At 34.6% G+C, this 13,136-nt stretch overlaps 1 protein-coding gene across 3 annotated transcripts in view; it reads left to right on the top strand.

Moving 5' to 3' along the window:
- The window catches only part of BNIP2 (BCL2 interacting protein 2), a 19,936-nt gene that overhangs the window by 2,468 nt on the left and 4,332 nt on the right, over window positions 1-13,136 (top strand). Inside the window, exons 2-10 of one of the 3 annotated variants that reach the window (XM_006020032.3) lie at window positions 1,106-1,234; window positions 2,689-2,756; window positions 3,942-4,109; window positions 6,387-6,563; window positions 7,313-7,415; window positions 7,718-7,849; window positions 8,974-9,060; window positions 9,198-9,296; window positions 10,812-10,847. In XM_006020032.3, the coding sequence (XP_006020094.1) occupies window positions 1,185-1,234; window positions 2,689-2,756; window positions 3,942-4,109; window positions 6,387-6,563; window positions 7,313-7,415; window positions 7,718-7,849; window positions 8,974-9,060; window positions 9,198-9,296; window positions 10,812-10,847 (920 nt within the window). In that variant the 5' untranslated portion in view covers window positions 1,106-1,184. Of the gene's footprint in view, window positions 1-1,105; window positions 1,235-2,688; window positions 2,757-3,941; window positions 4,110-6,386; window positions 6,564-7,312; window positions 7,416-7,717; window positions 7,850-8,973; window positions 9,061-9,197; window positions 9,330-10,811; window positions 10,848-13,136 lie in introns of all 3 variants that reach the window. The other 2 variants (XM_025199460.1, XM_006020034.3) reach the window with 2 other exon arrangements.

Genomic DNA, 13,136 nt, shown 5'->3' with positions numbered 1-13,136 from the left:
GTGTGAACCGCGCTTTCACTCTGGGGTAAAGAAGCTGACCTTAGCAAAGTATCACCTTATAGGGTTCTCACTGGGCCATATCTGCATGGGGTTTAAGCAAATATGGTACTACTTGTTAGTAAATGAACTGTCACATCCAAGATTTGGGCCAGGGCCAAATCAAAGGTATAAATGCTACACAGATAGATGTGTGGTTAAGCAGTAAATAGATGGTCATATTTGCAAACATTATTAGAAGTTGGAAATTGACCAATCTTTTAGACCTCTTGTTGAAAAACCTGAACTGTCAGAGATGTTGTAACTCTTTTGCTTTGGACTAAATCTCTGTGATGCTTTTGTCTAAATTAAGCACCTGATCTAGACTGATGCTACCAAAAAACCTATAAAGAGAACTCAAAGATGGGTGTTATTGAAAGATTTAATGAGCTAACAGTGGTTGTTTTTTAGGTCAGGGTGAGGTTGGGGGGAGGTCCCTACATTAAGCTACAAAAGCTGGCATGCAAGGGACACTGTTATGAAGATACTATGTTCAAAATTTGCTTGCTTTGTTAGGAATAATTTATTTTGAAGCTCAACGTGCCATTTACAATTAAAGCTCTGAGTTGCTGTATGTTTTGGAATTACTCTAAGTTTAAGACTTTTCTAAGCAATACGTTGACTACATAAGTGGTGTTGTATTTATTTCTGATGCGTTGGTGACTAGAAATATTAAAAGTCAAGGTAATTATTAGTTCTTGTCTTCTTTTCCAGCATGGGGCAATGGTGGGGCTGATATGCTGAAATGGTTATTAGTAACATCTGCTTTCTTCTAATTATTAAGAATAAAATAACTCTCAAATTAAAATAGTTATTTTGAAATAAAGCTGAAACCTTTAGTTTAATGCCAGAAATAATCTCCTATTGAGATCCTGGAAGCAGGATGACAAGAAATTATTAGCTTGATCAGTTAAACAAGAACCTGTTGTCATGCCTAACTGATTTGTCTTTTGCAAGTTTCACGGCAATTCCTTAAATACCATCTTTAGGGGAAAATGACAGCTTGTGAGTACTCAAGGGAATTTTACAATGTTATTGAGCTAATACTTTGTGATGTTCCTTCCCACAGGTCCCTTTTTTGATCTCCTTCCAAAGACGAGGCCCTAGTTTGCCAGGAACCTGTATTAACTGTTCAGGCTGGACTGAGGATGGAAGGTGTTGAATTTAAGGAAGAGTGGCAAGATGAAGATTTTCCCAGGTAAGTGATGGCTTATAAAAATAAAATATACCTATCCTGCTAATCTATGAAAATGAATAATTTCTTTCGTAAGCAGGGCCTATAATTAAAGTCAGTTACTCTTTTCGAACATGATCCGGTAAAGCTTTAATCATGACTTCAAAGCATACTTTTTGTTTTTCTATACTCCTTGGGACAAAATGGGCCACTTTCTCCTCCTCTTGATGTTTGTGAGACCTAAGGTAACTTACTAATTGGCAGCAGGCATTTAAAAAATAATATAGTACTGTTCAAAGGGTCTTGAAACTTGCCTTGTCATGCATGGGGAGGATCTTTGTTAGTGATGCCAAGGACAGCTCATCATTCCTAAGAGATTGGCTTAAATTTTGTACTTTAGAATAGTGGTGAGTACAGTAAGGTTAAGGTTCCAGGGTATCTTTTGTGAGTTTAAGTAGTTTTTATGTGTTCTTGTTTATGCTTTCAAAAACTGAAATGTAGTTCACTGAATGTTATGCTTATAAGCATTGGTTAACAAAGTTGGAAACAATTTGAACAGTATGCTTTGGAACATTTTGAAAAGCCTTTAAAGGACTGCACAAACAGGGGAAATCTTGAAGTATATGTCAGTTCTAATTTGAGGTTGCTTGTTGGTACTGAGAGAAAATTTCAAATTGAAACTTAGAGGTATGCTTCACAATAAAGGAGTGTATTTTCCAGAGAAATATACGGACTAGCATAAGCTCTTAAGAAGAAAACTTGTGTATAATTTTTCTATTAAAACTGACTTAAGTGTATTTTAATCCTCAGTTTTACTTTTTCCTTTGTTGCCTCATCCAAGGCCATGGCAAAGGCATTGCATTTCACTGAAACGTCCTGTTTTGTGCAATATGGTTAATTCTGCTAAAATACACCGTTTTCCCCATACTTTCCTACCCTCTTGCTTTGTCTTATTTATAGGTATCTTGAAGGTTTCAAAGTATGATGTCATGCAGTTATGTCTGAAAATAGGACTTCTAAGAGCATAGTTGTCCAAAATTTAGGATAGCTGTCAGAACTATAAATGAAGTACTGTTTATGCCTTTAAGGAACTGCTTGAGCTTCATAGGAAAACGAAGTGAATTGCTTTTTTTGGTGTTAAAAGATGAGATGACTTGAAGGGTGAAGAAAAAAATGAACAGTCTGGTGCCTGTAATAACAGGCAGACAGTAACCACTGACTTGGGTCTCTCATATCAGCCTGTAAGACTCGCTTGAAACTGCAGATCAGCGTTCCACCATTCTAATGCTCTGCTGACAGCTCAGCTGAGTCCTCAAATGTGATTAATCTGACTCTGGACCATAACTTTCTTTTTGTAAAGTGCACATTATGTGTTAAAAAGCACATTCTAATCGGGTGACATGTACACCTGTTCATAAATGAACATTGTGCATTGAAGCTGTATTTCTTACGAAATGCATCTCTGCTCCCTGCACCAGGCCCTTGCCCGAGGATGACCATGTTGAAGCAGATACGTCAGATGCAACTGGAAGAGAGGAACAACCTGGTAAGAATCTGTAGCTTCAGTCAAACTGATTATTTCTAACCTAAATGGCCTCCTTAGAAATACGGAAGGAGCTGCACAACGTTTTAAAAAGGTAGAAAGTCAGTCTTAGGTATGCAGTTACTTAATCAGTATACTTGTTTTTAATACATATTATCAAGGTTTATTGTCCAGGAAAAGCAGGTTCATGGAATATATTGCTTTGAAAGCCCTGTAAACTGAACGCCAGCTAGTATGTGCTAAACATGAACTATTGCACTATATTTTCATGACTGGTCTTGAATTCACAGAAACCAAATAAAAATGAGTCTGTCAATTTTAAGACCTGAATGAATTTTACTGAACATCTTGCATTCTTTCCGAATGTCCTTTTAATATAGGTTGCAGTGGATCTTAGAACTGAAACACAGTATCTCGGGGGAGAAAAGAGGGTATATGGCTGTTGCTTGGATCTAAGTTACCATGCTGTACTACATCTTGTTTGTTTCTTAACTTTTCGGATTTCTTGGATCTTGTCTGTCTAATTTAGCTTGGTATTTGGATCGGTTACTAATTTTGTTTCTTCTTTTCAACTTCTTTTTGAATCGCAAGTATTTGCCTCACCTCTTTGAGCATGTTGAGTTCACCTGTTATTCTTTAACCTTTGTCAGTCATTACTTATAAATTGTTCATCTGTAGATTTTTCAAGGATGGTTACTATTAAGTGTTAAATAAGACAATCTTCTCTGATCTCTAATGTAAGATAACGCCTGAGGTCCCAGCAGATTGTGCTGTGTTGTATTGTTTTGTCACATTAATTTACTGCAGTTTACTATGTATTTCAGTATATAGCGGTCACAGTTTCTGGCCAAAGAGGAAAATACACAATACTAGAAAACACTGCTGGTTGTAGAAAGTGTTGTAATGGAGAAATAGGATGACATGAAAACTATTACAATATGAAATACAAGGGGTAGAGTACAGGACCTGGAATCCTGGACTTATGTATTGATACAGCAATAAAGTTATTTTGCTTCATATTTTGAGGGATATGAACAGTTGGTTGAACTGATAATGTTCATTTATTAGGGACTTAATTTCACTATTTTCAGCACTGTGGTGTAATGAATATAGCTATGAATGTGCAAGCGTGCTCAGTTTTTAGATTGTAAAATAACTAGACTTTTCTTCATTTTCCAAATTCATTAGAGGTTAATGGAAACAAAGTTAAAAAGAAACTAATGGCTCCAGATATTAGTCTAACATTGGATCACAGTGAAGAATCAGTTTTGTCGGATGACTTGGATGAGAGTGGGGAGATTGATTTGGATGACCTGGATACTCCATCTGAGAACAGTAATGAGTTTGAATGGGAAGGTAAGGATTTGTTACCACATGTAATGTTTCAAATTTCCTTACACACAGGTGCCTTATCGTACTTACTGAAGCCAGGATGACTTTGAATTTAACCTTCCCCCCCCCCCCCCAAAAAAAAAAATTAGATGTTATATATAGAAAATGTATAAATATGGTAAAAATGGTACAAGTATGTTAGAAAGAAAAGATGAGGAAAGGAGGGAAAGAAGGCAAGAAATCTGAGTAACGTTGATCCTTTCTTTTATCGTAATAAGCAAGAAAGAGTCAGTCACCTTAGAAACCTTCTCCATTTCAAACTTAACGATCACCAAGGGACTCTTAAAATTGTAAAACTTTTTTTTAATTATCTAAGAAATTCATTTTATATTGTACTTCCAAATCTATGTTTAACTGAGTTTGAACAGTAAGGCTGTTCTAAAACTGGAAATAAGGCCTTGACACTACTGTCTTTTCTGAGGGAGCCCTCAAGCCTGTATTAAGTCTTGTTTAAGTCAGTGGGTTCTGTATAAGGATTCAGATGAGAAGCAAACTGCAGAGTTGTGGTCTTTTTTTATAAATTAAGAATCCTTCCCTATTGGGCTGCTGGGGTTCTTAAAACAACTCATACAAAAATTGACAGTTGTCCATACTACCTTATTTTTGTCCTGAAGATTAATGATGTTGTCTTAAGTTTTGATCTAAAGTACCAACTAATATTAAGTTCAGAATTCTCCTAATGTTAAATATTTACTTGATTTTTTTTTTTGTAATACTTGTTGTAAGAGTAGTTTATTCCTGAATGAACTGCAACACTACTGAGTATAATGGACATTGGGGAAAGAAAATAAGGCATCAAACATTAATTTATTTTTTAAACAGCTTAAATGAAGGGGTTTTTAAAGTATAACTTCAGTATTCAGAGTTAGAGGTTATGTGGATGTAACTGTGCAGTGGGATTGCTATCTTTTGACTTCTTGAGGGACTATGAGTTGGCACTTCAGGATAACTTTACAGTGTAACTGAGGAAATAGCCCACTTTTGTTGCAAAAGTTGCTGAAAAGGGTTTCTGTCTTTTCTTCCTTTTAATGCTGCTGTCTTCATTTTCCTGGAAGGATAGTTTCCATTAACAGCTTTGTCTTGGAAACAGACAACTAACATGCAGTAGGTTTTTCTCACTTTTGGGTAAGGTCTGTGCAACTAAGTCAAAGAATCACCAGTTTTATTAGATCTGTTTTCTTCAGATTGCTCTTAAACATAAATTTCGCTTACTGATTTTTTTTTTTTTTTTTTTTTTTTTTTTTTTTTTTTTTTTTTTTTTTTTTTTTTTTTTTTTTTTTTTTTTTTTTTTTTTTTTTTTTTTTTTTTTTTTTTTTTTTTTTTTTTTTTTTTTTTTTTTTTTTTTTTTTTTTTTTTTTTTTTTTTTTTTTTTTTTTTTTTTTTTTTTTTTTTTTTTTTTTTTTTTTTTTTTTTTTTTTTTTTTTTTTTTTTTTTTTTTTTTTTTTTTTTTTTTTTTTTTTTTTTTTTTTTTTTTTTTTTTTTTTTTTTTTTTTTTTTTTTTTTTTTTTTTTTTTTTTTTTTTTTTTTTTTTTTTTTTTTTTTTTTTTTTTTTTTTTTTTTTTTTTTTTTTTTTTTTTTTTTTTTTTTTTTTTTTTTTTTTTTTTTTTTTTTTTTTTTTTTTTTTTTTTTTTTTTTTTTTTTTTTTTTTTTTTTTTTTTTTTTTTTTTTTTTTTTTTTTTTTTTTTTTTTTTTTTTTTTTTTTTTTTTTTTTTTTTTTTTTTTTTTTTTTTTTGCATATGTGAATTGGCTTTAATTCCTCATAAATTTGTCTGCATGTATGCTTGCCAAATATTATCAATGTGTAAGTTGCTTCACTGTAAATCTGATTAAACAAAATACAATCATTGAAGTTAACCACTTTCTATCTATTTTGATGGTATTTATGGGAATGAATGTTTAAAACAATAAGTATATTTGCCAAAAGGCCTCCTGTGTAGCCAGAAATTTATAAGTAGCTAGACCCTTCATAATAAAATACAGTCAAGAGAATCTGTGCATTCATATGAAGGCTGAGATGCTATGCTGATGTAGGAAAGGTACTGTGACCACTTCATGCAAGAATACAGTATAGTTTCATTTATCAACATCTTGGAGTGCCTGATACAAGTTTGTTACTCCCTCTGTCCAGTACCAGAGAAAATTGTAATAGTCTAAGCAGATAATAAAGTGGTTAACTCATAATCGGATTAGATACAGCCACATATAATCACAATGGTCTTTAACATGTTTTAATTTTGGCAGATGATCTTCCAAAACCAAAAACTACTGAAGTAATTAGGAGAGGATCACTTTCTGAATATACTGCAGCAGAAGAGAGAGAAGATGGGCGACGCTGGCGTATGTTTAGAATTGGAGAACAGGACCATCGGGTGGACATGAAGGCAATTGAACCCTATAAAAAAGTTATCAGTCATGGAGGTAAGTAATAATGATGTTCTTGGGAGTTGTTAGCATCTAACGTGCAAGTGAACAGGAAGGGAAGGAATCATTTTAGGTGCAAAAGGCTTAAGGTTCTTTGGAGGATGGCTCCATTATGACCTGCGGTAAGAAGACATTAAAAAAGCACAACAAAAATCTATAAAGTACAGTCTTCATCATGGCTCATTACCTTACACTAAGGGGAAAAGACTCCACAAGATGTTGGAAAAAGTTAAGTTACTTTAAGAGAATATCATAACTGTCTGGGTACATTTCACTGTTTGGGGTTGTCTTGGTAGATTGAGTATACTCTGTGTACATATACAGTGTGTGCAAAATCTTTTAGATTCCCTAGCAGACTGGTTAATGTGTTTTCTTTTTCCTTTCTATGTGTATGGAACCATTTTAAGAGGGGAAAATTGACCATGCAAAATGCTGTTAGATGCATAAATAAATTAAAAATGCTAAAGCACAGAGTTTAGAGAGGGGCTTTTATTTCATTTTTTTTTTTAATTTCGGCTATTCTTTGTAACAATAGGTAACAAAGCAGATCTTTTAAAGAAATGTCTCTTGAGCCTTTCTGTGCCTATATTTTGACCCCCATATAAAATGGGATGTTTTCTCACCTTTGTAAAGCACTTTGAAATAGAGAAGAAGAGAGCACAGTAAGTGTCTTTTATATGACATTGATCAGACAACAATAAGATGTCAATTCTTATTGCTGCTGTATTTTTGTTTGCTTTTCCTAGGTTATTATGGTGATGGGTTAAATGCCATTGTTGTGTTCGCTGTCTGCTTTATGCCTGAAAGCAGTCAGCCAGACTACAGATATCTAATGGACAATCTGTTTAAGTAAGTAATATTTTTTTAGTCATTAAAAAACTGTTCTTAATGAAACTCTACTGTCAGAGTTTTTCTCCTCAAAGAACTACTCACATTCTGTCGTCTTTTATACAATATTTTATATTTGAGAAGCAGCATATCTAATTAAAATATTAAATTTAGATATGACCACTTTTAAGAGTTTTTAAACTAAAACTTTAATTCTGTGAACAACATTTCTTTAAAACTCTTACCAAAGGTCAGGTTGTCTTCTATATATAAGTTAAGTCATCCACAATGTGATTTGAAGGCTTTCTCCTTTATCTCTGCAGGTATGTTATTGGCACTTTAGAATTATTAGTAGCAGAGAACTATATGATAGTTTACTTAAATGGTGCTACAACGCGGAGAAAAATGCCAAGCTTAGGCTGGCTCAGGAAATGTTACCAGCAAATTGACAGAAGGTAAAAAATTTCTTAATGTCAAAATATCTCTACATTTCTTGGTTGTATATTCTTTTTCAGAATTTCTAATTAACATAGTATGAATTTAGGCAGCTTCCAGCAGGTGTTTTATGGCTTATGATTTAGACACTGAAGCCCCAAGTTAAAAAAAAGAAAAGGAAAAAACAAACAAAAAAACATACTAGAGATCCCCCGCCCCCCCCCTTCAAGTGACAGTAGTGGAAAAGTAGTGTGTTGGGGTTGGAGATGTTGTTGATGAGCCATAACAGGACACTTGCTATGGAAGATCCATTATGACTTCTTCATACAGTAGTACAATATGGTTTTGTTTTAACTTGAGCTTTAAAGCAGGTACTTTTCTGGGCAGGTCAGTATCAAAACTGCATAAACATTCAGAGGAGTTAAATGGAAGGCTATGTGTAGCAATTCTCTTGTGTATGATGAGAAGCAGCGAAATTGCCTCTTAGTTTACCTAGAATTACGAGTGTTTACAATGTGTTTACAATGCTGTCACAATCAGTGGTTTGCTCATTTGGCCAGTGAATAGGCATGAAAGTGAGGAAAAAATGTGGGATTTTTGTAGTCATGCGATATACAGAGAATATGGATTTGAAGTTTCTTTTTTGGCTGAAGAACCAGTTTCATACGACTGTGAATATGCCACTTTGCTTTGGATGAAAGACTTCAAATACAAGTAGTCGTGGTTAGGTGTCTTTTTTTCCCTAGAAAAAAAAGTATCTGTAAGATCCCAGTTGAAGGAGGCTTTTCTCTCCTATTGTACATATACCTCATTTGTCGAGGGAATTGTACACTTTCTTCTTTTATGTGAACAGTTGATAAAATATGTAGAAATAAGAGTTTCCTATGTTGCCCCTTAAGTGGTAGAAATGTATTGTTCCAGCTATTTTATCAGAAAGGTTTAACGACTTCCAAAGCTAGCAGTTCAAAATTTTACATTCAGCATGACCTGCTTTGTTAATTTTATCCTCTAGGTAGATTGACATTTTTCTAATAGAGGTTTACTCATTAGACTGTACATGCCAGACAGCAGTAGTATTTGATTAGTAGAAATGATGTTTTTGCTGTTTTTCACTACTTTTCTAACACTGATGTCCAATCTTTAGGTTAAGGAAAAACCTGAAATCACTAATAATAGTTCATCCTTCCTGGTTTATCAGAACACTTCTGGCCATCACAAAACCTTTCATTAGGTAATATTGTTGAAATTTGTGTTATTTACAGAAAGTATCTGTGTGTGTGTGTTACATTTCAGAAAGTTTTACTTAATATTGAGTGATGTATCCAATACTTTAAATAGTAACTGTACTTTACATTTGTTCTTCCACAGCTCAAAATTCAGCCAAAAAATTAGGTATGTCTTTACCCTGGCAGAGCTAGCTGAACTCATCCCCATGGAATACGTTGTCATACCAGAATGCATAAAACAGTACGTTTCATTATGCAAACATGCTAAATTGCGGTCAGTATAGAATGCAAATGTGTAAAAAATATTACTGTTTGGGTTTGTATTTTGCAAACTTGTTTTTAATGAAGTTTGGTATGCTGAGGAAAGATGTCATGCTTGAGGATGATGTTAAAATTGTGTATGCAGCAATATAATGCTAGCCAGATCGTTAATACACAGTTCTGTGATTTGGTTATTCTAAATTATATTGAGTGAGAACCAGTGTTTTGGAGACAAGGTCTCACTGACACTGTTCTTATTCATGGGCATTAAATTAAGTTGATAGTATGACAAATGCTCACAAAAAGTAAACAATGAAGTATCATTCCAACAATTGAGAATTCCATTTTAAATTAAGAGGAGATGGAGGAGAGAGGTAGATCTAATGGTGGTTTTAAAACTAAATGGAGGGCTGGGCAGTGTTCAGGTCCTTTTCATCCCTGCACTTTCTAAAGAAAACTGAGATGTCAAGGGAGTGCACAGTGGCCCACCATAACAAAAGCACAGCCTTGGGTATGATGATAGAAATGCTAAGTAGGTTATCTGTGGCTATAGGTACTAAGCAGCATGATGCTCAAAATGCAGGACTAAAATATTGAGCAACAATGCTGAGGATCCTAAAAACACCTAGTAGCAACTTTTGTAGCTGATACACTGATGGCAGTTAATATAAAGAACCCACAAGGAACAATCACAGTGGCAGGGTGCTCTTCCTTTTAATTTGGTAAGAATGTAATGGCAGCATTGCTCTTAGTGTGAGCTGAGAGCCACGTAAGGCGAGATTTATTATTTTTTTTAATACCTTTCTTGTGGTCATAAGGGCTTCTGTTCCTACTGCAAAACATTTGGTGGGATAAATAATCAACTGATTCAAGTTGCAAAAGTGAATGTAAAAACAAATGCAAAACAAATACAGCTTTCGGCAAAAAAATAAAAAAAAGTAACCCAGGTTAGTAAATCTGACCACCTGCCTAGAACAATTCCCTTCAGAAAGGGAATTTGAAGGAACAGTAAGACTCTGGGTAGATTGGGAAGACGGTCTGGCTGCTGGTAAACAACTTTGATAAAACAGCTGTGATACAGCCTGCTGAAATATTAATCAAGCACTGATTTTTCGAAAGAAACTTAACTTGCTGGCCTACACAATCGGGTGTCTGCCAGAGTTCCATAGTGGATTGAATGGCGCCTCAGTGTTAAATCCAAGTACTTTTGAATTTTTCAAAATTGGGTTATACAGTCCTTAGATTTTCTAGTGGAAACTTAGTTCATCTCTCCTGATTTTTAACATTGTAGTGTTGATGATCTTTTAGCAAATAGCAGTTAAATCTCCTATTACTGTTTAAAGCTAGATAATATTTCTGTATTCTGAACTATGCTGGTTTCAAGATTTGATATTCATGAGGAACACTTAAATATTGGTACTATTAATTTGCAACTTGTTGTGTTTAGTTGGCTTCATATTTTGCATTTACTGAAATCAAACTTTTCCCCACCAAGGTATGAAGAAGAAAAATTTAGAAAGAAACACAAAAGGTATCTGCACACTATAATCAGGGATGCATCTAGACAAATCCATTTGCACTGCACAAACTAACTCCCAAATAGTTGGCTTGCAGAAAGGAATAAGCATTTGTAAATATAAACACGCACTAATGGCTAAGCTTCTGTATTTAACTAAACGATTGTATTTTTTATAATGTAACTTGTCCTGAAAATTTAAATGATATTTATTTTAGAGAAATTTCATTAAGGATGAATCAATTGACTTTGAGCTGCACCTGCAAAAAGCCATATACATATCTGCACCTGTTTTAACTAAGTTTCACCATTAAAAATGGGTAATTGAATGGTGATTTTTCAAGATACTAGTCTGCAGCTGTAGAAGTTACTTGTGAGAGCTTCTTAACCAGAAATTCTAATCTTGAATGTTGTATCTTGCTTTGTTCAGTATTTACTAATTTAAATTGTCAAGATATAGAACTCACTAATCTAAATTTTAATCTAAAGCAATTTATATTTTTCTTAGTGCTGTTTGTATTTGCAGTGTCTAGGCTCCTTGCTAATACTGGATTTTTAAGTGTTTTTAGTTTAATTGACTGCTAATCATTCCAACAGTTTCTGGAGCTGACAAAATATTGAAAACAGATAAATTATCATTCAGTCTGTCTGTCATTAACCATCTTGCTGAAACATACTGCTTCTAATTTTAAACTTTATTCTCTTGCTGTGTGCATAACAGTTAATAATTTAGGGACACTTTACATACACTGTCATTGTAGGTAGAAAGATTGAAGACATACTGAAGAAATAAACCTGGAAGACCATGATTTTGCCCTATATTTTACTATATTAGAGCAAAATCAAAGAAAATGGAAGGGTGAGGAATAGCCTGTAGAAATGATTACAATTAAGCTGTACGTTTGCAATGCTGTCGCTGAGATTTTAAATCTGCAGAAAAGTTATAGCTCCCACAGCAACTGATTTAGTTCATTCTCACCCCACCCAGCCCTCCACCAGCCTATTCCTGTTGCAAGGGAAAGAATCCATACAACTCTGAGAGATGAATCTGTATCTTTGAAAGGGTCAACATGGCTTTAGTTTTTTAAATAAATTGAAATAACCTCTATCCCCCCTCCCCCCCACACACCCTTTCCTTCCCTTCAAATTGGTTGTTTCTAGTTCAAGGTAATTCAGTGGTCCTCTGAATTTCATGGGCTGTGACTTCTTTGGGAACTATTAAGTATTGTATTTAGGGTCATTTTAGTACTGTGCTGGCATGGTTGTTTTTCAGTCTACTTACATTCTCAGAGTGTTGCATTAGTATGGGTCCTGGGTCCTCTGTTTTAGCTTTTCTTTTTCCTTTTGAAATAGTTCTTGTGAAATAGTTACAGAGATCAGGATGGCACATACTCTTTGGTTACCGCACAGATTCACTATTGCTTACTGTGCACATAAAGAACAATTTTGGATTGAAATTCTGCAGCTTCAAGCCTTATTCATTCACATCAGTGAGGCCTCCTGGATTCAGTCCATGCAGCTATTTTAGTCAATCTTACACTGCAAAAAAACTAGGGCAAATTCACTTACCCTCTTGAAGGTGCACAAAGTAGCAGAGTCATCATTTTACCAAGTTATTCAAAGTAATTGAACATAGCATTGGGAGGCCGAACCAGGTGGGTCAGTCAGCCCATTGGCTCACAGTGAACAGATCCCCTGCACAAAATCCTCATGTGGGTATCCTGCAGAGATTTGCAATATCTGTGGAGCTCCTCTGTACACTTGCTTCACTCAGAGTAGGTGAGGCAGGATTCTTTCCCCTTGAAAGTATATTTATTCAGATAGATGCTGTCAGTGTAGCAAGCATGTATTAGAAATCAAAAAGGAAGTTTAGTTTTCTTATATTTAAAGTAATTTAGTTTAGTGGAACAATGTGTTTTGCTCTACTGGAGTGGCACAGTCAGTTTTAAATGAAGTTACCGCGGCCCAGAACCACAAAAGGAATTGAAGAACATGACTCCTTTCTTTCTCTCTCCCTGCTCCCCAGTCCCACACAGTGATGGAGAAATGCCTTTGCAGGGGGTTGGGGCAGGGGAGAGAAGGGAGAGATCTGGGTTCAGGCCAACATATTTTGTTGTCCACTAGGTAAAATGCACAAGAAGGAATTGGAACTTTGAGTGCTTTTTGCTTGGGTAGAGAGAGGCCTTAGTTCCTCTGCACCACAGCAAGACATCAACAGTAGAGACAACCTGTGAAAGCTTACAGCTTGGAGTCTGGGATGCTGTCATGGGTGATGAGAAATGTAGACTTGACCGACGACCCCCC

The sequence above is a fragment of the Alligator sinensis genome, unplaced genomic scaffold, assembly GCF_000455745.1.
Source record: "Alligator sinensis unplaced genomic scaffold, ASM45574v1 scaffold458_1, whole genome shotgun sequence".
Classification (NCBI taxonomy): Eukaryota; Metazoa; Chordata; order Crocodylia; family Alligatoridae; genus Alligator; species Alligator sinensis.
This window is presented reverse-complemented; position numbering and strand designations above follow the sequence as displayed.